General features: G+C 39.1%; 2 protein-coding genes across 2 annotated transcripts in view; both read left to right on the forward strand.

The window, feature by feature from the left end:
* Positions 1-16,584, forward strand: part of LOC134210508 (cadherin-related tumor suppressor) — a 236,466-nt gene extending 219,882 nt beyond the window's left edge. The window contains exons 7-9 of the mRNA XM_062686549.1: positions 13,948-14,135; positions 14,265-14,681; positions 16,063-16,584. Coding sequence (XP_062542533.1) covers positions 13,948-14,135; positions 14,265-14,681; positions 16,063-16,584 — 1,127 coding nt within the window. The remainder of the gene's footprint in view (positions 1-13,947; positions 14,136-14,264; positions 14,682-16,062) is intronic.
* A 1,031-nt stretch (positions 16,585-17,615) lies between these two features.
* The window catches only part of LOC134210510 (uncharacterized), a 95,361-nt gene continuing 86,356 nt past the window's right edge, over positions 17,616-26,620 (forward strand). Inside the window, exon 1 of the mRNA XM_062686550.1 lies at positions 17,616-17,669. Within this exon, the coding sequence (XP_062542534.1) occupies positions 17,616-17,669 (54 nt within the window). The remainder of the gene's footprint in view (positions 17,670-26,620) is intronic.

Consider the following 26,620-nt stretch of genomic DNA (forward strand, 5'->3'; position numbering starts at 1 on the left):
ATATCACAAAATCATCTGACCACGTATCTTGATCTTATAATACATATCCAAGCTTGGAGTTACGAAAAAGCTCGCATGGTAATTTGTAGATCGCAAGTTCTGTACTCAAGGACAGTTTGGATGATCTATTATAGCGGTTCTCAACCTGGGGTACATGTACCCCTGGGGGTACCTTCGCTGACTCCAGGGGGTACCTCCGACAAAATTGCGTAATGGCGGATGTATTACAATTTTAGCTTAGCTTAGCTTAGCTTAGACTGACTGTACATATCAATGGTTGCTACTCCGTGATTGATCAGAACTGGTGCAAATTGCACTACGATCCAAGTGAATAGTGGTTGGGATTTACCAACTATTCTCGAAGTGCACGTTTCAGCAGCTCGCAAATGTTGATCAATAACGGCGCCGGCCAAGTCCTTACAGTCAGTTGGGAAAGGGAGGGAATGTGAGTGTGTGGTAATTGTTGCTACTAGAGACCGAGAATACCTCTGCATCTCCACATTTACCACGGGAAGGAAGTAGTGTTAGTTGGGTGGGGTAATCAGTAACATAGATCGGGATTCACAATGGAAAGTGATGTGACCTATGAAACTTCTACACAGCAGTATTAGCATTTCCTTAATTTGTACAATTGTTCATTCTTCGCGAGAATAAACAATCAATCGCTCAAAGTGAGCGATTGTTCATTTGAATTTCGGATTAGGCGCCCGCGTTATCATTTAATTAACGTAAGAAAAGTAAAAAGAAACGGGATTAAAATTGAAAATAATTGATAGTAATCGGAAAGCTAATGTTATTCAGCAACCCTTATTTTATCTCTATTTGACGTTAAGAAAGAATGTAAGTTTACGTTCATTTTACATGTCGTTTATTTTGCATTACTTTCGCGCGCGTATGTGTGTCACTGACCAGTATACCGTAATCAGGATCTCACTGGTATTAATCCTGATGTGCCGGTTGGCACTCGTGTTGGGCTTGTGCGCTTTGAGCGGCACACGGTCGCTTCCCAGTCTACACAAAACCGCACATGGTGCAATACAAGATGCTAAATTGGAGACGATATACATACACAGGGTGTCGACTCAAATTTGAGAATGAAATTCCCTGACTTTCCCTGACTTTCCAGACCATTTCTCGAAAAATTCCAGGTATGAAAAATGTGTTTTTTTTTCAATTCCTAGAACCATATGAAAATCTCTGCATGCTTGATTCCTGACCATATGAGTTCCTGAGTTACTGGAAGCCTAATCACTTCTGAAGCAGAACATTAAGGATATGTAGAATTTAATAGGTAGTTCTGGTCGTTCAATCAAGTAAATGCGCAGAACTCCTGGAAGGTTTTCATAATTCACATCTTTCCAAAATTTGCTCCAATGTTATAAACTTTCTGGTGCAATCATCCACCATTGGGAATTCACACGGACTCCCTGGAGTCCCAATGCACCTCCAAGAATACTGACACGACTCTTTTGACACTACTTTTGAAAAACTTTTTGAACAATCGTGGGAGCTTCTAGAAATCCTTCTAATTCCGTTAAAAAAATTTACGGGTTATGTATTTTTGTGGACATTGAGAAACCTCCATTGGCTCTTAAGAAAACTTACGGAGTAAGAATTCTTATTCACTCTGTGGAGTAAATGGACTTCTAAAAATAGTCACGGACGCTACAATCTTCCAGATAATCAAGAATTCAATCTCTACAAGCTCACATAAATCCATGCAGCACTTACAGCCCAGAAACACATTATAACCATGCAATACTGCTACTCAGGTCGTTTAATATTTGTCGATTGGGGCCTTAGCCAATGGAACAATGTCAAAAAATAAAAAAGGTCATGTTTGTAAAGAAGTGGCATAACTAGTCTCATATGCTAAGGGGAGCTACACCTACTCAATTTATTTTATCGATTTTTAGATGTTTGCCAAAAGGGAATCGATGGTCTTGAAATTCCAGCAATGTTTTATTTATAAAAAGTTCAACTACTTTCAACTAGATGTAAGAGTACAACAGGCAATGAAACTTTATAAGGAACATCTAATGGAGTTTTTTTTATAGAACTCGAAGAAACATGTTTGAAGATTCCTTGGCATATTTTGTGTATGAATTCTTCAACGGAGACATTTCAATTCAAATTTGAGTAAACCTACAAAGTTTTTGGAGCGGAGCTTTGGAAAAAATCTACTAAACATCCATCAAGGAGTTCCAGGATTAAACTGTTGAGCGAGCTCTTGGAAATCCTCTGGGATTTTTTTTATGTTTCAGTGAGAATTCTGAAGTAATTTAGAAAATTTTCTGAAGGGAGTAATTGTTTTCACAAAATATACTAAGGGTGAAATCAGGAGTGATTCATTCTAAATTTTCGACCACTATTCTAGTTTGAATCTGGAGCAAAATAGAACAAACTCGCTGGTTTCCCCAGCAGTGTTCTATTCATGTTTTTCAAATTTTCAATTAATTGAAATCATTATGTTACTGCCAAGAAAGGTGCCGGAATTGCAAAGTGGATTGATCCGTAGACAAAATGACGCATCCATACACCAAAGCAATTGAAAAATATTTGAATCTCGTGATTCAATCGTGGTTCAAATCTGCAGAAAATAGAACGGATACCAGTTTTATTTTTTTAACAGTTGACTGGTATAAAAACTGAATCTAGAACAGCTGCTGGGAAAATTAATGTATCAGATTCATATTCAAACTGACAGGCCCGAACGATTTGAATCAAGTCACTATTTGCATTGCATAAGAACAACGGGAGAGAGAAAGAGACAACTAGTGGCACGCTGCGCTGATCTGCGCCACCTTAGTAAAGTCTAGCTCATTGGATTTGAATCACTGCTGATTTTACTCTAAAGCATTTTCACTGAAGTAATTTCTGGACTGGATTTCTGGACTGTGGGGCCCTCCTTAGCCGTGCGGTAAGACGCGCAGCTACAAAGCAAGACCATGCTGAGGGTGGCTGGGTTCGATTCCCGGTGCCGGTCTAGGCGATTTTCGGATTGGAAATTGTTTCGACTTCCCTGGGCATAAAAGTATCATCGTGCTAGCCTCATTGATGATATACGAATGCAAAAATGGTAACCTGGCTTAGAAACCTCGCAGTTAATAACTGTGGAAGTGCTTAATGAACACTAAGCAGCGAGGCGGCTCTGTCCCAGTGTGGGGATGTAATGCCAACTAGAAGAAGAAGAATTTCTGGACAAAATTCTCAAAGATTAATCAAAATATTTCCTGATAAAATTGTTTTACAAACATCAAAAGCAACGAATGTTGAACTGAAACCATTGACAACAACATTATCCTCCTCTTGCGTCCGAGTATGGTTATGGAGTATCGAGCAAACGTTTCATTGAGACTATCGCCACCTACGTAGATGAGGTAAATCATATTATGTTTTAATCCACTGTCATTCTCTCTACATGACTAGTAATTTGACCACCTAAGGACGTGAGTATCGACCAATGACTTTATAAGCCCATCATCAAATGAAAGTTCACAAAATGTTTTCAAAACCTTACATACAGAATCTTGTTTGGAGATGATGCCGATGCTGTGGAGTGTTGTCAAAGGTCTTCAAAGATAGTATTCGGTGTTTTCTTTCAACAAGCCTTTAAATATCTAGCTGTTGGTTGTAGGTTGAACATTTTTATCAAAAGGTAATATGATACATATATTAGAGTTGGTTACAAATCAGCAATTTGAATTTATCAAGATAGATCGCATTTCATCGAATATCCCAATATCAGATTCTCGGGATTGATGATTAAGTATTTGAACGAACTTTCAAAACTTTTTTTGTTTAAAGGGAACATGACTGATGAGAAAACTGCAAAAAAAAAATCAAAACTACTCTGACACAATTCCCTCAAACTAAATAATCTAAAATATTAGAGGGGACTTAAAAAAAATATTTGTATCAGACCTCAACAGTGACCATTTGAACAACATGGCTTTGGAACCTGTGTTATTGCTTAGAGTTTAATAGAAACAAACTCGATTACAATGGGGTACATGGAATGGGCCCGGAGTAAACTTTTAGTCTAGAGACTGCCAACGTCACACAAAAAAAGCTTTATAGCTTGATGGTGAAAATGGTTGTCGACTGTAACTGCCTCGGAGTATTGTTTTGTTTATCGGCTATGCAGTCTGAATAACAGCTAAAACGATATATCAATTCTGATCCGAATAGTTTTGGTTCTTTAATAATTGAATGGTTCAGCGTTTCATTGTCATAAGTGTTTAGAATATTGCTCGAAATAAAAAAAATCGCTATAAATTTTCAATATTGGGTTTTGCGATTTTTTTCCCTGACTTTCCCTGACATTCCAGGTCCAAATTGAAATTCCCTGACTTTCCCTGACTTTCCAGGTTTTTCCAGGTAGTCGACACCCTGATACATGTTGTGTGGAAAAGTACCTCTATCGCCTGCACTTCAGCATCCTACGCGACACCATATACGTTCATGTGTTGACCGGGTTTGATAGGGCCTGCTTATGGACACATGCAGCTTTTTGTAGAGGTTTAACAGAGCCCACTGTCAAACCCCACCACATCCTAGGCAGGCCCCCTAACTCGCAGTGGCCATGGGGAGGGGTCGTCAAGCCCTTGGACATAGTCCCTGCTGCCCCTAAAATTGCGTAATGGCGGATGTATTACAATTTTGATAAAAAACTGACCTTTCCGTCAAAAAATTTTATTCGCTCGATCGATTCTTTATTTTATTTAAGGTCAACTTCCCCAAAAAACCCATATTTTTTTACGCCTCTTAGTACAGGCCGGACTCGATTATCCGGAGGCTCGATTAACCGGAGAAAATGGCTCGATTATCCGGAGTAATATTTTTACCCATATTACAAAAATAGAAATATGTATTATCAGTTTGTATCCGTAAGGTATTTCATATATGCAAGACGCCTAATAATGCTAGTGCCTTTCTTGCTTTCCTAAGGGACTGTTCACAAATTACATAACGCTTTAGGGGGAGGGAGGGAGTCAGACCAAGCGTTACGGTCCGTACAAAAATTAAACCTTCCATAAAAAAGGGTTGCGAGAGGGAGAGTGGGGTATCAAAATTATCAAATTCAGCGTTACGAATTTTTTGAAAGAACCCTAAGGGAACGGAAATCAAGAACATTCATAAAAATGGCCAATTTATGAATTTGTGAACAGCCTCAATATTTATATGAAAAATGGTTATTTCGCAAACGGTGGTCCATGTATAGATTCAAACACTGGAACTGGTGTACGCATAGTAACAACAAAAAATCCTTGTGTTTAGGAAACATCCATTAATTACGTAACGCTTAGGGGTGAAAAGAGAGGGGGTTCCCTGAAGTGTGACAATCCATACATTTTTTTAGATACCTCATACAAAAAGTGTGACATAGGGGGGAGGGGGATTGAAAATGGCATTTTTTGCGTTATGTAATTAATGGATCTTTCCTCAATTATGAAATGAATATTTTCATTTTCTAAAGAATCACTCGGTGGCCAAGGTGATCTATACACAATGTCATGCTCAGAATGTCGGATCATAACCTGGTGAAAATGGCTCCTGATAGTGATCCGCAGGGGACAAGAAGGCGAGCTGCGCAGAGAGCAAGGTGGTTCGATTTGCGTTCCCTCCGTGGACTACAAAGTTGGCTACGTGCAAATACTGACCGAGCTGAATGTAGATGAATTTTATTTACTGCAGAGGCCTTAGTTTGAATAAATCAAATGAAATAAAGTCCGTTGATAGAATGTCAAATGGTGCTATGCAATGAAATTCATTATTTTTTGTTTTATTTTACGAATGTTCCGGAATTTTCGGAAGGCCACAGCATGTATAAGCCACAACATTAAGTGCATGCTCATAATACAAAAACAAATGCATCAGAAAAATCTTGGCGCTTAACGATAAAAATTAGAAGTTTTCATCCTTCAGATTTCTCGGAGGACCACTCGGTTAGAGGTGTGCGCCGTCGTCGCCGATAGTTTATGGCAATCCCGTTGAAACTACAGAGGATTTCTCGTGAAAAAGCTATTTTTCTTGAAAATTACTTACATTTTTTCGTTCAAAAATCGAAAAAGCTTTTCGTAAAAACTAAGAACTTTTAATGAAAATTCTGAAGTATATCCTTCGAAATCTCGAAAACGCTACCGTTGAAATTTTGAGTAAATTTCATTAAAAATCAGGAAGATTTTTGATGTAGATGTAGCTTTTAAAAGAAAGAAAGACAGGATCACCATCTTTGACCAGAGCTCGCACAGACTGAAAACTTAACACTTAACAAATTTAACACATTAGACAACGGACAGGACATTCACACAGCACCTAGTGAACAAGTGGAGCGTTTTCCGCTTCACGAAATGTTTTCTCCTTACTGTGCAAATACACTTAGACGACTGACGCCACTAACAATGCAAATTCCAGAAATTTCCCGGGTAAATTATAAAGAATTTTCTTTGGGAATCCCGAAGAATTACCTGCGTAAATTTCCAAGGATTTCCTGTTGAAATCCACAGAATTCCACGTTGAAAACAAATGTTTTGACGGGGAAGGTCCGTTTATTGTTTGGCCGAATATGTTCTTAATCCGAAACTCGACTGGCATAAAATCATGTGGCCGAAATAGACATATGGCCGATAATGTAGTTCAGCCGAACAGGTCATTTGACTTAAAAGTCGTCTAATCGAATAGGTCATTTAGCCAAAAAAGCCTAGATGGTAATTTGGTAGAAAAGGGTCATTTGGCCGAAATGAACATACGGTGTTATTTGCTTGAGCTGCCGAAAAAAAAATCGTTTGACCGAAAATGCTGCTTGGCCGGACGAGGTGACATAAGGTCGAAAACGGTTTGCGACGTACGGGTGAAGATCATACGGCCGAACTGATAATTTGACCGAAAAAGACGTTTGCTCCGCCAGCTCATTTGTTAGAAAATAGCGTTTGGCTAAACGGGTCGACGTTTTTCGCCGTATAATCCGATCAGCCGAATAACATTTTTGGCCAAATTGCCTTTCCTGCTAAACCACCGTTTCGGTCAAATGGAATTTTCGATGACAAGACCTATTCGACCAAACGACCTGTTAGGGTATACGGCTTTTTCGGCCAGAAGGTTAGTTTGGTCGTACCGCCGAACCATTTTCTACATAATAACCGTATCGGACAAATGGAATTCGGCTAGATAGCTTTCGGCTTAACGTATTATTCGGCCATGTGGTATTCGGTCAAATGACTTTCAATGAAACGACCCTTCGTCTTTTAAAATTTTTCTCGTAGAATATTCGATGAATTACTAATAGACAACATAAGAAATTTCACGAAGAAATCCAAAGAAATTCCAGAAAAAAAACCAGGTGAAATTTTGTTGGAAACAGTTTTTGTGAAAAATCACAAGGAAGTTCTGTTACATTCGAAGTATGCATGCCCGGTAGGCAAACTCCTAAACAATTTCCCGTGAAAATTTCAAAGAAATTCCCGTGAAAACTTTAGAGCAATTCCAGTTGAAAATTCTAAAAACTTGGAAGAATCTCCTGGGACAGCTCATTAGATTTTTCCGGGGAAATTTAAAGGATTCTTCCGTTAATATCTTAAAATATCCTGAAAAAAAATTACGTTACGAACGTAATAAAAAAAATCGCCAAGCCATCGCCGACCAAAATTATGACAAACGTTGCCGCCGACGATTTTCGGATCGGCGCTGACCTCTAACGGTAGTCAGAATCCATGAACGGACCAACGGGATATTTTATCAAATGTTCTATAACCAAAATAAAGATTATTTGAGCAAAAGTTGAATTTTCAGCAACAACAAAAAATGGCTCGATTATCCGGAGGGTTCGATTATCCGGAGTGAATTTTTTTTCAACACTCCGGATAATCGAGTCCGGCCTGTATTTTTAAAATTCCGAACAAATAATCAAAACAGAGCTGCTTTTCATTTGCCCACCTTGAACGAACTTCGGGTGAATTTTTCAAACCGGTTCATACGTGCAGCACTTTTTTGGATTTTGTTTTCAACTTTTAAAATAGTTAAAGGCTTTAAAAAAATATGAGTATCCTTTCAAGAGGCCCTGGAGTCTCCTTTCAAGAGGCTCGGGAGCCTCCTTTTAATAGGTTCGGAAGCCTCTTTTCAAGAGGCTCGGAAGCCTCCTTTTGAAGAGGCTCGGAAGCCTCCTTTTGAAGAGGACCGGAAGCCTCCTTTCAAGAGGCTCGGCAGCCTCCTTTCAAGAGGCTCGCCAGCCTCCTTTCAAGAGGCTCGGAAGCCTCCTTTCAAGAGGCTCGAAAGCCTCCTTTCAAGAGGCTCGGAAGCCTCCTTCCAAAAGGCTCGGACGTAATGCCACTAAGAAGAAGAAGATGAGTTACTTTTATTTTCATTTACAGCAAAAAATAGGGGGTACCTCAATGAATGCAAAAGACCGAAGGGGTACCTCTCTAGAAAAAAGTTGAGAGCCGCTGCTTTATAACATTAATTTACACGTGTTTGCTTTTTTGTATTGCATTTGCAAAAAAAATCAGTATTGTTTTTTTTTCTAGGGGGACAATGATTTTTCAATAATTCCGAAATGCAATTTCCGATCAGGCCAATTTTCAGTAGCAAAAAATTAAACCCAATTCCTCGTCGAATGCGAGTAAATTGATCAATGCTAAGTTCAAAAAAGTGTGTCTACAAAATTGATACATATACACACATACAGACGCCACCTCAGTTCGTCGTGCGGAGTCGTCTCCGCTCCGTACCTCTTATTCCTATCAAAAGTATATTTTTGGAGTGATCCTTTATCCTCTTGGTACACCTCTGATATGGAGAAAGGCAAAATGTATCGAACTTACTACACGTTAATAAAGTCAGCAAAGTCTTAATGAAAAGATAAAGGAATCCGGGAAGATGAACTTATTCTTAAAATAAAAATCACTTTAGCAAAGAATTAAAAAAAATATTTTTCGGTTGCCAGAAAGTAATGATCTGGTGATTTTAAAAGAGAATGTTGAGCTCTTGTAGCTTTGATTTTTCTCCAACAATGCTATTGAGGTTGTCATGATAAATCTTCTGACGAAGCCCTCGTCTACTGACGAACGTTGAAGTGTGGCTTGAAAAAACGTGGTAGATGTGTTCAAACGTTTTGCTTTGGTCGACATGCATACAAATACTGCAATATACGTTTTGATCAGTTTGGTCTATTTCGACCAGGGCTGATAAATTTCGACTCATTCATTTGAACGCTGTATAGTAAATCTAGTCAGCCATGGTTTGCCATTTCCGTTTGGAATGCCGTTTCAATTGATACCTAAGTGCTTTTTTTTCAATAGAGAGATTCTATTCTGTTAATTGAGATACACGTCATTTGAATGACTGGTGGTCGAAACAATGAAAAATTGCAATAAAAACATTTTTCCTCAGGTCCATATATTAACTGTCAAAAGTTGAGTCAAGTGCCCAGCGGTGTTTTGATAGTCCATTTGAATCATATTATTCAGTAATTTTTCCGTAATATTTAAAAAATCTTGTTTACGGTGCCATAATTTGATATTAAAAAATTAAGCGAATCTTAATTGTTTGTATAAATTTTGCATTATTTGTGAAAATTTTATATTCATTTATTTCTCATACCCTGATTTCTTTATTGGCAATTTCTAATTTTATCGGGGGAGTTTTTATTTTAGACGATTTTTTTCTCCTTGTCTCGGGATTTTAGGGATTTCAAAAAGATATTTCCGGGACTCGGGAAATCCTTTAATTCAATAATTCCCAGGATTTCTTATCCAGGGATGTACCGGGATGGATTCTCTAAGCGTAATCAAAATCAGCCTTCAACAATTGTTCAGCTGGCGTTACTCGGTAAGGTAGAAGGTATCCTACATCATCTGACGGGATCCATTGGGTTTGGTTCGAAAACATGCTCCCGGTAATTCTCCTGATTCATGACCTCCCGCCCAGTAGCCAGAAAAGAGATCGTGGTACATATAGCCAACACGCATGTAAGTTTTCTTTGTTATATGTTCAAAAGATTTGATCGGTTATAAAAATGCGAACAAATTTGGGAATCTCCCCGTACCCACAGCATTTCTTCTTCGTAGTTTGGTTTTAGAACAACGATCATCTTTAAGGCTCAAATTACCGTCATCCAGTCATTGACGAGAAAGACAGCCACGTGCTCGTACCACCACCCAGTAATAAAACCACCCACCGAGGAGAAAAAATGGGGGAAGTATTTTTGTTTCAAAACTACATCATCCAATAGCGAAGACATAATTATATCCACGAGCCCACTGCTCTGATGTTCTGCCGGATTCCAGTTCAGCGCTTGCTTGAAGATCTCGACCCATTTCCATTTACGTTCTCGAATTTCTGTTGATATCGGTTTTCGATGGCATCGTCGATGGAACTTAGAATTTGAGATCCTGTTGTGATCCAATTGAATATTCGAAATTTTGTGCGATGACTAATCTGAAAAAGCAGCCCTGGCCTTCTTGATCCGTGCTCCTAGTCCTATGTCGATCTTGGTTCCACTGTCCGACGCTAACTGGCTGCCAAGATATTAAATGTGTTTGCCCGGCTACCGTAAAATTGTAAGTTAGTTGGTAAGCTACCGTAAAGTTAGTCTCCTGCAATGATGGAGCTTGGAAGTTGACGCGGGTAATGCGTTGCACCCTTGGCGGCTCATGCCGAAATGTTGGCGTCTCATGCCGATGCGGGCGTCGAAGCTTGAAGAAGTTGTTCGAAGTGCTCGTTACAACTTTTAAAATGCTCAGTTGGGTCGGTAAGTAACTGACCTGACAACAGCTGTCGTTACCTCCACTCAGACGTCGTTAAGTTAAGCTTTATCCGTCGGCCAGGAAGCCCACCCACGCTCACTTGTCCCGTCTGCAGCAGCGTTTAACTTCTTATCTAGAACCTAATACCTTGCCTTGGTTCTTGCCCGATCTATCGCGGCCTTTTCTTCTCTACGTTCCTCAATCGTCCGCCAGGTTGCATCCTCCTTTCGGAACATCCGCTTCCCGAGTTAAAGAAAAAACTTTCAACGAACGATCCCTTCACAGTTGAATCATCTAGTCGGCTTGTGTTGAACCGCCGTCCGAGTCTCTACTCCGGCGGCTATATCCAAGCAATGCATAATCGGTTCGCCGATTAGAAGGTGATGGTAAGACGCGATGTCAGCGCTGCGTTTATTCCTGACATCAAGAAGACTCCGTCGCCATTTTCAGCCGATGCAGCAGATTACGAGAGACTCACGTGACTTCGTGGACTGGTCGATAAGAAAAGAGCGATCCTCCAACCACCATGTCGTTATTGCGCTTAAATCTGCAAACAGCTTACCGTTTTCACTCATTTCTCCAAGACCCATGACACGCTCATAGTCCGTGTTGTCGGAGCTGACATTCGCATTGAAGTCGCCCATGTAGATCTTAAGGTCACTCCTGACGGAATCCAAGTTTCAAAGTGCTCGCGTTTTCGGGGGCACACCACTCGATACGGAGGCGGTGCACAACTGTCATTTTTGTTGATTTAGCTTTGCTGTGCCGTTGTACGTTGCTTCCGTATTGAGTGGTGTGCCCCCGAAAACGCGAGCACTTTGAAACTTGGATTCCGTCAGGAGCGACCTTAAAGACACTTTTCGGAGCATTCGGAGTTCACTGTAAAAATTACCTTTGTCCTGTAGCATCGGTCAGCGCATAGCATTGGATTATCGTGAGGTTCCTAACTCGTGTTCTGAATCTGGCAATGATCATTCTCTCATTAATTGGTTCACACTTGATGAGCACCGCTTGTGCCTGAGCGCTAAGCAGGAATCAAACTCCTCAGTGTCGAGGAATATAAGAATCCCTTTCCCGACGGTTGTTTGTTCACTCAATCCCAAGATTCCAAGCTTCATGTGCCGTGCCTCGCTAGCAAGTTTAGTTCCAATTCGTGTCCTTTTTTCATGCCAAAATTGTCTCCGTTAAATCAGTTCTCGATTTGTCTTTATTGATTTTTCGAACTATTTGTTATGTTAGTCACAATCAGGTGATGAAATAAAATGGGACAAATTCAGAATAAAGTTGCATTTTTTGCAATAACTAAAAAATGATTGCGAAAAAAACCCAACTCGTTGCCTAACTTTTAATGAAATACACGATGATCTGATTAATTATGACGCCATTTGTAACAATAAGTATGGGATAGGTCAAGAGCGCAGAATTTCAACCGCCTGCTAACTCTTTAAGCTGATAATAGATAGTACAAGTATAAATCAGGATTTGAAACCATATTTACGCGCCAGCACTTGAGCCTCGCATATATTCTAATCTGAAAGCGTTAGGCGGCTAATGATCTGGAAATTATCATAATAAAAGCGAAACGTCTAATCCAAATAAAAATGATGATTCACGGCGTAAGCGGCTTCCTCCCGCTTGTTCTCGACGCTGAAACTTGCTTGGGCCCGGTGGGACGCGGATTAAAAGCGCCTCAATTTGTAGAAATTTTGGACCTCTCTGGTTGTTGTTTCGGATTTTTCCGCGTATGTCAGCCTTCCGAAATACATTGAAATTCTTAAAACCCATGACTGCCGGATAGAGCGTGCAAAATATCTGAAACCATCGGCGTCAGAGCGGGCGCAGGCCACGAAGTGATCAGTGAGGGAGCGCATTTTCCAGAAGCAGGTGAACAACCCAGCAAGCAATGAAATGCGAAACGCCGAACGAGATTCTTTTGCGCCTACTTCGACCGTCACTGTATGTGTGGTGAATGAGAGCTGCAGTGTGAGTGAGGATGGTGGTAGATGACTCTTTTTGAATATTAATTAAGTTGTATTTAAGCAGGTTTGATGTTGTTTTGTGCACGCGGAACGGCCAAAACTCTCCACGCCAGTTAGCATCGATCTGATCAGGCGGAGAATGTGGGACTATAACAAAAAACCAAAGCTGACAATGGTTCAGTTCGATACACCCCAACCGAGTCACCGGCAATAAAAAAAATGTATTAATTTATTTCCCAATATGATGTCCGTAGAGGTGTAATATTCTGTACGATCGGCTACTCGTATTATTGTTGGTAAAATGTGGGCGATGGTGTAGCAAGGGGGAAAGAAGTCAGACTGACAGATACCTTGCTACCACCATGTGTTGAACAGCATGCCGATCGAAACTTGTGGCAAGACAAAATCATCAGCGGTAGACAGGGGCAGGAAAACAGACACATATCAACCAGAATCGTTTTGTCGTAGCCAGTTAAGAGACATGTTCATTGATTGTTCCATTATGTGTTACTTCAGAACTTGAAATTTGTGCACGTTAAATTTCGGATAGCAACGAGTAGGCGAATATAAATATGCATAGATAAAAATACATATGTTGTAATTTTTAATGTATTTTCATATAAGGAAGAACATTTCAAAATCCCCCCTCAAGCTTTTTTCAATTTTTTCACCCATATTAACAAGAATATCGAATCATTTCAAAATACAAAAATTGCAAAATTTACAAAACTAGCTACATTTCACAATAATCTCTAATTCAAAACAACAAGGTTTTCATGACTTTCGAACTCATTCAAAATAAATTTTAAAAATGTACCTGGGTGTAAGCTTATTGCCCTCTAAAATTTATTACTGCTGAATTTGCGATAACATTGCCCTACCCGAATTTACCGTGTCCAGATTGACGTGCCCGTACATGACTTCTTCAGTTGCAACTTATTCCTCTTGAATCCTGAAAACTACCCACTGAATATGAGCTTTAGCAGTCACTTCCCATCCTACTCCTCCTCAAACTCACGCTGCACGAAATCCATTTGGGCACCGGATTTGAATACAATGAGAGACGAATGTTGTATTTATCACTTCGATAAAATCACTCCTGCAGCAGACTGACTGGTCAATTCAGGAATTCAAGTCAAATCGAGACGCACTGAACTGACCGACACCGCCAGAGCAAAAAAAAACGAGTAATTTGTAATCGTTCTCTTACGTGTGTTTCCTTGCAGGAGTTAATGGACGCGTCCAGTACGACATTACCGCAGGCGATGACAATGAGGATTTTGAGATTCTGAACAACGGTACGATCCGCACCCGGCGAGCTTTGGATCGCGAGACGAAGGCTAGCTACAATCTTATCATAACGGCCCGGGATAGCGCCCGGGAGCCGGAAAAGCAGCTTTCGTCTACCGTTCAGGTAAGATTCGATTTAGTTGAAATTTCTTATGCTAACAAAAGCGAATACTATGTAGTATGTTATGTCAAAACTTAATTATTGTAATTTATGTAATTTATCATCATTTTATTTCACTTCCACTTCATCTAGGTCACCATCGTCCTGAAGGATGTCAACGATATGGCTCCGGAATTTGTCACTCCCAACGAAACCAGCGTGGCTGAGAACATTCCTCTCAACACGGTAATAATGGCCGTCAAAGCCATAGACCGGGACGAGGGTAGAAACGGATATGTGGAATATTCCCTAGACCCGACCACTCAAACCCCATTCACGGTTGGTTCGGCCGACGGACTGCTACGTGTGTCCGGTCGTTTGGATCGGGAAACCAAATCCAGCTACGACCTAACCATAACCGCTAAAGATCGAGGTGAACCGCCGAAATCTACGCAATCCAAGTTTACAATACATGTGCTGGACGAGAACGACAACAGTCCGATATTCGATCCGAAACAGTACAGCGCGGCCATTGCGGAGAATGCCAGTATTGGGGCAAGCGTGCTACAGGTGAGTGAGACCTCTAACTTTTTCCATGCACTAACAATCGTCATGCAAGAGCAGAGTGCAAAAAATCACAGCATGAAATCCCACAGGGACAATCCGCATCGAATATCCATTTAAATATTTTTGATCCAAAATTTCTTTTTATTATTTATTCTAAAGAGAGAAAAGACTCGATGATCGGCTCGCATATTGACTTAGTAAAGGTGGCCGCGCGAGCCTTTCAAGATAAATGCGACAGTAGGCCACGACTGCGTGGCAAGGCGGCCTCGGCATGGCCTGCTGTATGTAGAGGCGACTTAAAACGTTTTCGCTGTTTATTTTTGACCGTCACGAAATGCCTTTACTCAAAACATCATTTTTCTTTCGGCATACGTGCCGTGCCAATGATGAGGCGATGGCTCGTTCGGATTATTATAATCCGATCCCGCGCGGTCAGGAAGTATAACAAGCGTGCAATCTTTGAAAGCAGCTCATACACCCACCTGAATTCTTGCTGCGTTGGGAAAGCAGAAGAAAGGTTACTTTGTTGCCCTTATAAAAGACACACGAAATGGATGAAGTAGGGGATGAACCTTTCATTGAACTGTGGCTAATCATCGAGCAGAACGCCAATAATCGGCTGCTAATGTAATTATCTTATAGGAGAAATGCGCGAGCGAATGGGAACCACCATCGCAGTTCATTTTTAACTTAAAAACGTTTATCTATAACTAATAAATTATTCATGAAACGGACAGAAATCGACTCTTTCTCACATTTGCTTCGCTAAACTTTGATTAAGCGACCAGTCGGCGACAGTCGGCTTATGTGTCTAAAGGGTGTTGCGGAAAGAAGCATTCATTGGCGTAGTTAGAAGAGGGACCGCTGAAGATTTTTTTTCTGTGTTAAAAGTTGAAATTACTTAAACAAATGACTGCCGAAATAAAACTCAATGACGCTTTTAACCACACTGGAACCGTCCATGTATCAAAACGTCATACCGCAGAAGAATAATGCTTTTCAGTTTATCAGAATCCGTCAACAAAAATCTGTATATGTTAGTAAAGTCCTATGAAATTCTTCAACATATTATTGTAAACCCCTTTGACCATTCCATATTGAAAATAAATATCCATTAATTTCACTCTGTGTTTTCAATAACCAAAATGCACTTGCACTTCTCCAACAATCACAGTCAGGAGCACATTTAACGACGATGACTAATTAACTATTATAATTCGTCTCCACTAACCGATCCATTCATGTTTCAATCCCTTGGGACTGGAACTTTAATCCTATAGACGATAGTATTTTGAAGCTGATTTTATAAACATTTTTCCTCCTTGCTCTTTTCGCATTTCTGCGTGTCCCGTTTTGGTGCTGTCACGCATATGCCCGCTTGCAGGTTTCCGCCACCGACATCGACGAGGGCGCTAATGGACGGGTCCGTTTCTCGATTGCGGCCGGCGACGACAATCGAGATTTCACCATCAGCGAGGACAGTGGCGTAGTTCGGGTGGCCAAAAATCTGAACTACGAACGCAAATCGCACTACACGGTCACTGTCCGGGCCGAGGATTCCGCCAGTGACACAGAAAACGGCGAGGTGCGCTTCGATACGGCCAAACTGTCCATCACCATCACCGACATAAATGATAATCCGCCAACGTTTCTGGACTCGCCGTACCTCGCTTACGTGATGGAGAACGTCATTCCACCGAACGGCGGGTACGTCATCACGGTGAAGGCCTACGATGCCGATACGCCACCGTTCAACTCGCAGGTTCGCTACTTTCTTAAGGAAGGTGATACGGACTTTTTCAAAATCAACGCATCGACTGGCGATATCTCACTGCTGCGGGCGCTCGACCGGGAAATGCAGGCCGAGTACATCCTGACACTAGTGGCAATGGATACCGGTAAGTAATTGCAGTCCTTACGGACGTTTCTTTCGTACCCTTCCTGTGAACCACGTGATTATGTTTCTCATGTTTGGGACCCCTTTTTTCAAAATTTGTCTTGTACCCACCTTGGAGCTCGTGAGCATGAACCAGGGACGAAGTGGAAATAAAGTGGATTCAAATATATTGTATGTAGGAGGTAAGAGTAAAAATGTGCCTACTACTTCCGTGATACACTTGATACACAACAACTACAAATTTTCTTGAAGATGAAGAATTTAAAAGTTATATCAAATGTCTCCAAGGTGTGTAATCGAAGTATGTTTCTGAAAACCAACTTGTCACCATTATAACAACGTAGACTTTATTTGTGTTGAGTCTTGATTACTAATTAATATCTCGTTTCCAATACTGGACAATGAAACGAGTTCAAAAATAGTTTCTGAGAAATTCTTCTTCTAGCGTATTGATTTCAACCCTGATGGTAACCGAAAGATGGTCAACATGTAGGAAAAAAATTAAACCAAACTGCATAAGCGAAACGTCGTTAATGAACGTAAACACATTTGGCCTTCAGTTACATTTAAGCGGGGAAGTCCTCCAGAAGTCCCAAACCTACCGATCCTATCCCGATGTAGAGACAGTGGAAAAGTGCCTTTGACTTGGCAACCACGCAATATGTGTAAGCGTTTTTCGATAATTCCTCTGCCGTCTTCTTTTTTTTCTCTCGTTCATCCGTACACTTCCACTGATGACCGGTTAATGCAGCCTCACAAAAGTAGCCAGCAGCAGTCTTTCATGCGTACAGCAAAATAGGGCCAAATGTTCCTTTCATGGCATTGTCTCATTTGTCGTCATTGTGAAGCGACAGAATTCTAACGATAACGAACATATTCATCGTATACAAAAAAATGGAGAAAGTCCCATTTAAATTAGGATTTTAGCCCCTGTCATTGTTGGACAATGTCAATTCTTTTCTTATGACCCTTTTTATCGATTCTATCCATCGATGTTGAATATTCGCCCCACGTTGCTCTACTAACCAGCTCGTAGAGAGATGAAACACAATCAATGCAGCGCAACCGAACCGAACCGAACGGAAATGCCTCAAGTAACTAAAACTGCACGTTTTGTGTATTACACACATTCTCGAGCCATTCAGCGTGAATCCTACTAAACCTTCTCACTGCAATGGTGGAGATAGCAAAATATAGTTACAAAAGTTTAAACTACGATTCACATATCGAGTCGAGTCAAGTACGAGACACTGAAGACGGCCTTACATTTGAGGTCGAAATACGTATCTGTCAAGATACAATTAAGTGGTGGAATTCAATGGGATTGTACTAACTCGTCTTATGACAAGGGAAAAATTTATATCCAAAATACTTTGGGCATAACATTTTAATATAAAAATAATTTTGTTATGCCCTTGATATTGTAATAACAAAATATAGTAAGCCTGGAATATTTTGCATATTAGTTTTTATATTATATTTTGTTATTTCACATCTTATACACGTCCATAATAGTGTAGAGAACCAATAATAGCATTAGGTATTATTGAGTTATATTCTTCTGCTCGGGATCCCAGACACCTTCAGAATGGTCTTGCTACACTGCTGGACAATATAATAAGTGGTCATTTTCCTTGAAAAATTATCGAGTTTTCCCGTTCGGTTCTCAGTAGTGAAACAATCGATTTCTTTATAATTTTCACATATATAGACCGTTCCGATAATTATAAATACACGGTGTCAGGCCATTAGGCCGAAGGCCATTAGACCGAATGGTCATTAGGCCGAATGGTCATTAGGCCGAATTAGTATAAAGAAGCAAGAAGTGAAAAATGAAACGTTCTTTCTGCACCTTACCCCTTCTTCAGTGTCCTATCTTGCACCTTCCTTCTTCGTTCTTCCTTCTTCGTTCATCCTTCTTCGTTCTTCCTTTTTCCTTCTTCCTTCTTTCCTTTTTCCTTCTTTCCTTTTTCCTTCTTTCCTTTTTCCTTCTTTCCTCCTTCTTTCTTCCTTCTTCCTTTTTCATTCTTCCTTCTTACTTCTTCCCTCTTCCTTCTTCGTTTTTCCTTTTTCCTTCTTCCTTGTTCCTTGTTCCTTGTTCCTTGTTCCTTGTTCCTTCTTCCTTCTTCCTTCTTCCTTCTTCCTTCTTCCTTCTTCCTTCTTCCTTCTTCCTTCTTCCTTCTTCCTTCTTCCTTCTTCCTTCGTCCTTTTTCCTTTTTTCTTCTTTCTTCTTCCTTTCTCCTTTTTTCTTCTTCCTTCTTCCTTTCTCCTTCTTACTTCTTCCTTCTTCCTTCCTCCTTCTTCCTTTTTCCTTCTTCCTTTTTCTTTCTTCTATTTTCCTTCTTCCTTTTTCTTTCTTCCTTTTTTCTTCTTCCTTTTTCTTTCTTCCTTTTTCCTTCTTCCTTCTTTCCCCTTCCTTCTCCCTTCTCCCTTCTCGCTTTTTCCATCTTCCTTCTTCCATCTTCCTTCTTCCATCTTCCATCTTTCTTATTCTGACCATTCGGCCTAATGACCCAGCATCAAATACACTAAGAAATAGTCGGCAATTGGAATGGCGCTTGATATTTCATGAAAATGTCGATTCCTCTTATAGATTACATTTTTTGCTGAAAATTAAAAAAAAATATAAAGGTTTGATTTTCGACCAAAATTTTGTTTTTGCACAAAATGAGTTATTTTTGGAACGTGTTTTTTTGGTAAATTACCTAGAAAAATAACGTATAACTGTTAAATCAATATAATTTTCAATACAGCTAAGAAATGTCTGTCTTGTCGCACTGACGACGAGATCTGGTTGAAAAATGATTTCAATGACCTGCAAATTTCGAAAAACCTCAAAAATTATTTAGGCTTTAGAATCACACGATTTTCAGGTACGGGTTTGATCTGGACACTAATGACACAGACCACATTGCTCTTAAAGGTAAAAACGAGAACTCGAAATAATTTTTAATTTGTTTTGAGGATAGTCGCTGTTAATTTAAAATTGTTCTAATTCTCGTACGATTGCAATTATTAAATTTTCAAAATCCATAATGCTTGTTAAATGAGTACCAAAACAGATCGTATGGAGTGAGTAAAAATATTTATGAAAAATTTTGAGTAATAGCTGAAAAACATGTTGTGCAAAATCCTCAAAACAATGGGAAGTAAAAATTCATAGAAACTGATAAATATTCGAAACATTCTCGAATACTCGATGCTATATGAAAGTAAATAAAATTTTGGGCCATATGTAACCATAAAATAGTAGATTACTTTAAAAAATTGGAATTCTTAAATAAACAAAGTGTATTTATTATTATCGGAACGGTCTATATGACCAATGAATTTATTATGCTTTTTATTTTAATCTTTATTAACGTGATTTTTTATAATTTGTATAAGTTCATCACTGAATTTATTATGCGGTACAAATCATCAGCATACATAATCCGTTGTGAACTAATTCAGAGGCACAAATCGTTGACGAAAAGTATAAAAACTAGTGGACCAAGATCCGATAATGCTGATAATCCGAGTTTATAATGAATCAAAAATTCCAGCGTTTTAGCCAGACAGCAAAGGATAGAGAGGGAGCGATAATTTTCAACCTTTCGTGTGTTGTCAGTTTACCGAGGTCCTCTGAACATCGGCAAATAAAAGCGGGAGGTAATTTATCAGATCCAGGGCCTTTGGATGGATTTATAGAGTTTAGTGCACTGGTGATGTCTACTATAGTGAAAGCTGGACGTGGAAAACGAATATAGCATGATGGTAATGAATTTCAAAGTTCCGGATAATGTGGCGCAGAGTTGCCGTTGTAGACGGATTTGAAAAAGTTGGCAAACAGCTCGATAGAGGCTTTGGTCATGACTCGCTTTGTCGCCGAAGCTTATTTCCAACGGTATCGATTCTGCACCTTTTCTATCTTTAAAAATCCACCAAAAGACGACGGATCCACTGTAACTTCATCTTGGATTCAGGCAATATACTCACGGAAGGAAGACTGTTATATTCCTTACAAAGGACATTGTCGCAGCTCAGCATTCCACCTTGATTGATTGGATATTTGACCGAAGTGGACGTGTCTCTGCTAATATCGCTTGTTAACATTAGTGCTCTGGAAAATATTCTACCAGTTCAGCACACGTTGTTCCTGAAAGACAGCATCATAATCACATTGGTGGAAATTTTACTATATTTAAAATAGCTAGATTGAACTTTACTGTGTTAAAAAAAAATCTTCCAATCAACTGTAAGACTTGAAAATTGGGTTAAGATTGATTTTATTTGTAAACCTTTTTGGTTACAAGGAATAGTCTAAAAAAAACATTCATGAAAAAATCGTCGTAGGCAAAGAGAAGACAATCGTAAGGTGTCGATGATATGGGTCATCGTCTCGGTTGAAATTTGGAAAAGGTTAGCAATAATTAGTTTTCAAGTGTTTGCATTTGGTTTTGCTTTCTGTCGTTGTGAAAATGTCAAGTAAGTTTTTATGACCGTGAGATGGCCTGAGAATTCTGATGATTGAAAAGCTATGGGAATGTTACATGTTTCTAGTAAGATGTTATGAAGTGCTCTATTTATGATGATGTTTTACAGATGACATGGTTACTGATTTTTATGTTGACGTAGTATGCTACACCTTCCCCCTTTGGGAGAATGATGTAATGGAATGAGATCATTCTGTAATAGTTATCCTCCAAATACCAGTCACAAAATTTTTAAGCAAAGAAATAAATTTTCTGAATTTCTGATCCTAACCGAACTTCTTATACAAAAAATGTAAGCTCACAAACTATTGAAAGGAAAGCTTGCAAAATTGTAAGGTCTTATACAATATTTGTATAAGTAGAATCTAGCATTTCCGCAAATCTCCAGATCTTATACAGATTTTAGTAGGTTCTTATACACAATTGTTAGAAAATCTAACAATCACCGGTTGGGTGGCTATTGTTGAAGAAGGCCAAGTCAAGCATTCGCACGTCTATTAGTTGATCTTTATCGCCGATTTCACGTAATAGCACGATGTCAAACCTGGCCGAAACAGAGTGTCAACTTCGTGGGACCAAAGAAGAGCGGCAAGCTCTTCTGGAGACATTTTTCTTTATATATTTGGCCGTGGATGGTGCCGGTTTTATGTACGGCTTGTGCCCATAAATTTGTTCTTCTTCCGGAACTTCTACGGGGCATCCAGCCGGAAATTAGCGATGAAAAATCGAGGTCGGGCTTGGCGTCCACATTAATGTACGTCTCGTCGTCATGCATTTCGGCTGCACAAACCACTCGTGATACAGCTTCCTGGCGCGGAATTCAGACCCCAATGTTCCGTTTATTGGTTCGGAAAGGCACCATTCTCACCGTTAAAACATAAGTCCGGCTCGCTTCATTGCTGGACGAACCTGATGGAAGAATTGACCTTTGAATAATTCGGATTGCGCTTGAAGTAAGGTACACTGGGGGAAGTGGAAAAGGAAAAATCGATAGTGCATGTTTGAATTAGTGTAAAACCAGTTTAAATGATCTAAATGCATTCAATCAAAATGGGCTATCAAAAACAGTCAATTTTGCACCAACTGTGCGGTAATTCATACCATTTTGGTCGCTTGAAATTTATGGACATAGATTTCAAAATTAGGAGTTGTTTTTCCACTTAACCCAGTGGGATGGGGTAAGTGGAAAACCCATGCTACCTAGACCTTCAATAGTGATGAGTAGTTACATATAACTAAAATCAATACGATAATTGCTCTGAGTATCTTTTGTGGAATAATTTCATTACTTTAACGGAATAGATCCTCAAGGAATTCTCGTAATAGCTAGGGGAGGGCGCTGGTTTTGCCTTTTCGAACACTAAGTTTACGTAAAATTTATATGTTCGCCCCAAAGATGAACTTTTTAAAGGAAAAATGGGACTTACAGGGTTATAAACTAATCAAATTAGTTTAACGAATTAAGATGATGTCTGTATGTGCGTATTTGTATGTATGTGTGTGCGCAAAGCACGCACAAAATTATCAGCTATTTCTAAGCACTTGTCCTTAACCAATATGTTAGCAAAAAAATTGTATTCAACGTTATGAAAAAAAACTAATGTGAATTATACAATACTAGTTTATTTGTGGACGCAGTAGCGCCCATGGCAAGTGTTTTATTTTTTTCAAGGAATTAAATTTTTTTACGTCTGTTGTCTGTGATTTTGTTCATCAAATGCTGTTTCTGGTTGTCTAAGGTTGTCACTGGTTTTGTTTTCTGCATCTGATAGTGAAAAAGAAAAAAAAAGTGTCAAATATTTTATTTTTTGTGAGAATTTCCCCGCGTGCTGCGTCTCGTTGGCTAGTCACCGGACAGACAAACAGGGCTATTATATATATATATATATTTACCTATCAGTGCTATTTTTAACTTTCTTATACATTTTTTTCATGTGAAACACATGTGAAAGGCATCAATACCGATAGGTGGATTAATCATTTTCTCATTTATATGAGTCCAATCACCACTGGAATCGCAATGAGAACAAAGAAGGAACATATTAAGATTCACAGCTATCGAAATAAACCCTGGAGGGAAGAAAAAAAATGAGTAATTAGAACATTATCCACTTCCCCCGCAGTGTTTGATACCTGGGGTAAGTGTAAAATCTTTGAATTAATTGCTTTCTTGGTACAAACCACTGCCAATTGAATGGGATTAGTTTAATTGTATTATAATGGTCACCTGGGATATAAATTCACTTGAAAAAAGAACAATTGGTGCAAATAAGAATTGATTTTATGAATGCAAAAATCAACTTTTCGCGAAACCTAAATCTACAGTTCTAGCGTTAACCGTGTTAGTGTATGTATTATACAAATTTCAACATAGTATTAGTGTGAGCATCAAAGTATATTCTTGCATAATGTTATGATGTGGTAAAAACTGTAAAGTATGTACAATTCCAATTTTTCGAGTCGATTTTTACACTTACCCCCTTTTTCCACTTCCCCCTTCTTCTTCTTCTTCTTATTGGCATTACATCCCCACACTGGGACAGAGCCGCCTCGCAGCTTAGTGTTCATTAAGCACTTCCACAGTTATTAACTGCGAGGTTTCTAAGCCAGGTTACCATTTTTGCATTCGTATATCATGAGGCTAACACGATGATACTTTTATGCCCAGGGAAGTCGAGACAATTTCCAATCCGAAAATTGCCTAGACCGCATCGGGAATTTAACCCAGCCACCCTCAACATGGTCTTGCTTTGTAGCCGAGCGTCTTACCGCACGGCTAAGGAGGGCCCCCCACTTCCCCCAGTGTACCTTAATACCTCGCTTTCCTTGCGTTCACGGTGTGAAAAGAAAAAGAAAGTGATGATTTTTTTCAAGTACAATCTTTACTATTCCATTTGGTTCCACTATTTTCAACCTTTATACGTATCTACACTTAGCGAAATAGAAATAGCACCACCATGTTTTATACTAATATTTTTTGAAGTAATTCTAGATAATGACTCCGACTGTCATCAAAAAGTATTTTATCATGAATTTTAAAAAGGTTTTTGCTTAAATATTACCAAACATTGATGAAAAACTGAAGTGGTGCTATTTCTTTTTTTTTTTTTGTGTGTCTTTATTAAGGAGACTTTCAGCCCGAGGCTGGCTCGTCTCCGTGGTGCTATTTCTATTTTGCACCTTTTTTTATTATTTTTTTTAGCTTAAATATAAATGATCCGCCTTAATATCAATGTAATGTACTGAAAAGTTGCGAATCTGAATTTACTTATATTCTAAACTGAAATTACCATCATCTGTTCATAATTTAAGAAAATATTAGTAAAAAAACATGGTGGTGCTATTTTTATTTCACTCAGTGTATATTTCGACTTCAGTAGTTCTTGGCACGACTTGTACGGAGTCGCAGCAAACACAAGAAATGAAGACGTGGTTATGAACAGACCTGAAAAAGTTGTGGACTTCGTGGCCGTGCGTTTAGCGACGTCAGTCGTCTAAGCGTATTTGCGAACTGTGGAGCGTGCATTCTCCACTGGTCCACTGGGAGTTGTGCGAAGGTGCTGCTCATCCATTGTCAAATTTTAGGTGCTGAGTATTCAGTCTGTGCGACCTCGGGTCGAAGACGGTGATTTTGTATTTTATAAGTTAGAAAGCCGTAGATTAAACTCTTGTTTTGAACAGAGTCTTTTACAATGAAGTAGATTTTTCATTCCAATCTAAAAAATCGTAAAAAAAATGGAAGAGTTTTCCTCTGGTTTGCCTATCAATTTTAACGACCAAAGCGTCTGCATTTCCACATAAAATATCCAGGTGCGCGGTCTGAGTTTGTTCTGTTTTATTAGGTCAAAATGAAGATAAACTAGTGCGTGTTTCATTGTTTTCTGCTCAATATGCTGATTCGCAATTCGATGTTCTAATTTGTGCGGTCGATTAAATTTACTGTTTCTGCACAGTATGCAGACGATTCGCGCGGTCCGGTTTTGTTCTGTTATGTGTGGTCAAAATTAAAACTAATCAGTGCGTATTTCATCGTCCAGTATGCATAGCAAGTGCGGTCCGGTTTTGTCCGTCGAAAAAAAAACTAATAAGTGCGTCTTTTTTCGTGTTTCGCAAATAGTACGCGTGATTTTTTTTTAACTGTGCTCGTAAGTAAATTTATGAATATATATTTGTACAAAAGGAAACTCCAGATTTTCAAAAAGAAAATTAAGATAATTTCCCAAAGGGGTCGTTTAAAACTAAAAACCTGTGATTAGTGGTAATAGTATATATACTAGGTATACAAAAAAGCGTGACAACGAGGGAAGGATGGGTCTAGAAATCTTAAAAACTAGAAGACGTCATATTTGAATCCCTACGAAGGGAAATTTCACCAAATTTCCAAAGGAAGTTTTTCCATGTTTTTGAAGGAATTCCAGAAGAGTTTCTTCTAATTACCAGAAGAGAATTCTTCCGACTTTCCTGGAGCAAATTCCTCCAAATTATTAAGAGAAGTTACTTGAAGTTTCCTTCGAACTTCCAAAGAAATTTCGGAGGAGTTTCAGACAATTTTCAAAAAAGAAATTTCTTCACGTGCGAAATAATAAAAATGACAGTTGTACATTGTTTCTGTATGGAGTGGTGTGCCCTTGAATAAACGAGTGAATTTAGTTTTGGATTCCGGGAGACTTGTCCTTAAGGATCTCATTGGGAAATTTCTTCGAATTCCCAAATGAAATTCCTCCGTATTCTCTAAAAGAAACTTCTCCAAATTTCAAATAATTTTCGAAATGTATCCAAATTTTTAAAGAAAAATTCTCCTGATGCCCATGACGAAACTTTTACCGAATTGTGATGTTTAATTTCTTCGAATTTCTAAAGGAAATTCATCCAAACTCGTAGGGAATATTCCTTCAAGTTCCCAAGAGAAATTCCACCAAGTTTCCAATGGAAATTTCTTCGAATTTATTTCATGTTTTAAAAAAATCATCAGAAGGAATATTCTCCCAAATTTTTTGAGGAAATTTCCATGAGAAATTCCTACACATGTCTTAGGAAATTTCGGAAGAATTTTAGATATTGAATACAGAAACATGTGAAAAAACTAAAAAGCTAACATTGAAAGCATTTTTGACCACCAATAATTTTACCCCAAACATGAACCCACACAAGAACCAATCTTTCATTGCTCGTATTCTTAAGTTTATTCAAATAAAAGGTATCAATATGAATACAAAATAGGTATTGTCAAGAGTGTAATGCACAAAAAAAAGTTCTAAGCCATGTCAAATACGATGCTAGAGCCAACAACTAACAGGAAATGCACAACCGAAAACAAACAAGAATATTACACATGTATTGATCGATATATCTGCACAAAATGCCATCCGTTTCTCCGTGGCTGTTTGGCATCCTCCAGCGCGGCACATACCGGCCAGATATCCTCGGTTGCGCGCCGTTTCCAGCAACATTCCCCCACCTCTAACTAGTTACTTCCACCTGAACGAGAAAAAAAAACGTACTGATTTCAAAAAACAAAGACTTTGCGATAATCGCCTCTCCTGCTGTGTGCGGTTGCTATGCGAGTTTAT

The sequence above is a fragment of the Armigeres subalbatus genome, chromosome 2, assembly GCF_024139115.2.
Source record: "Armigeres subalbatus isolate Guangzhou_Male chromosome 2, GZ_Asu_2, whole genome shotgun sequence".
NCBI classification, from domain to species: Eukaryota; Metazoa; Arthropoda; class Insecta; order Diptera; family Culicidae; genus Armigeres; species Armigeres subalbatus.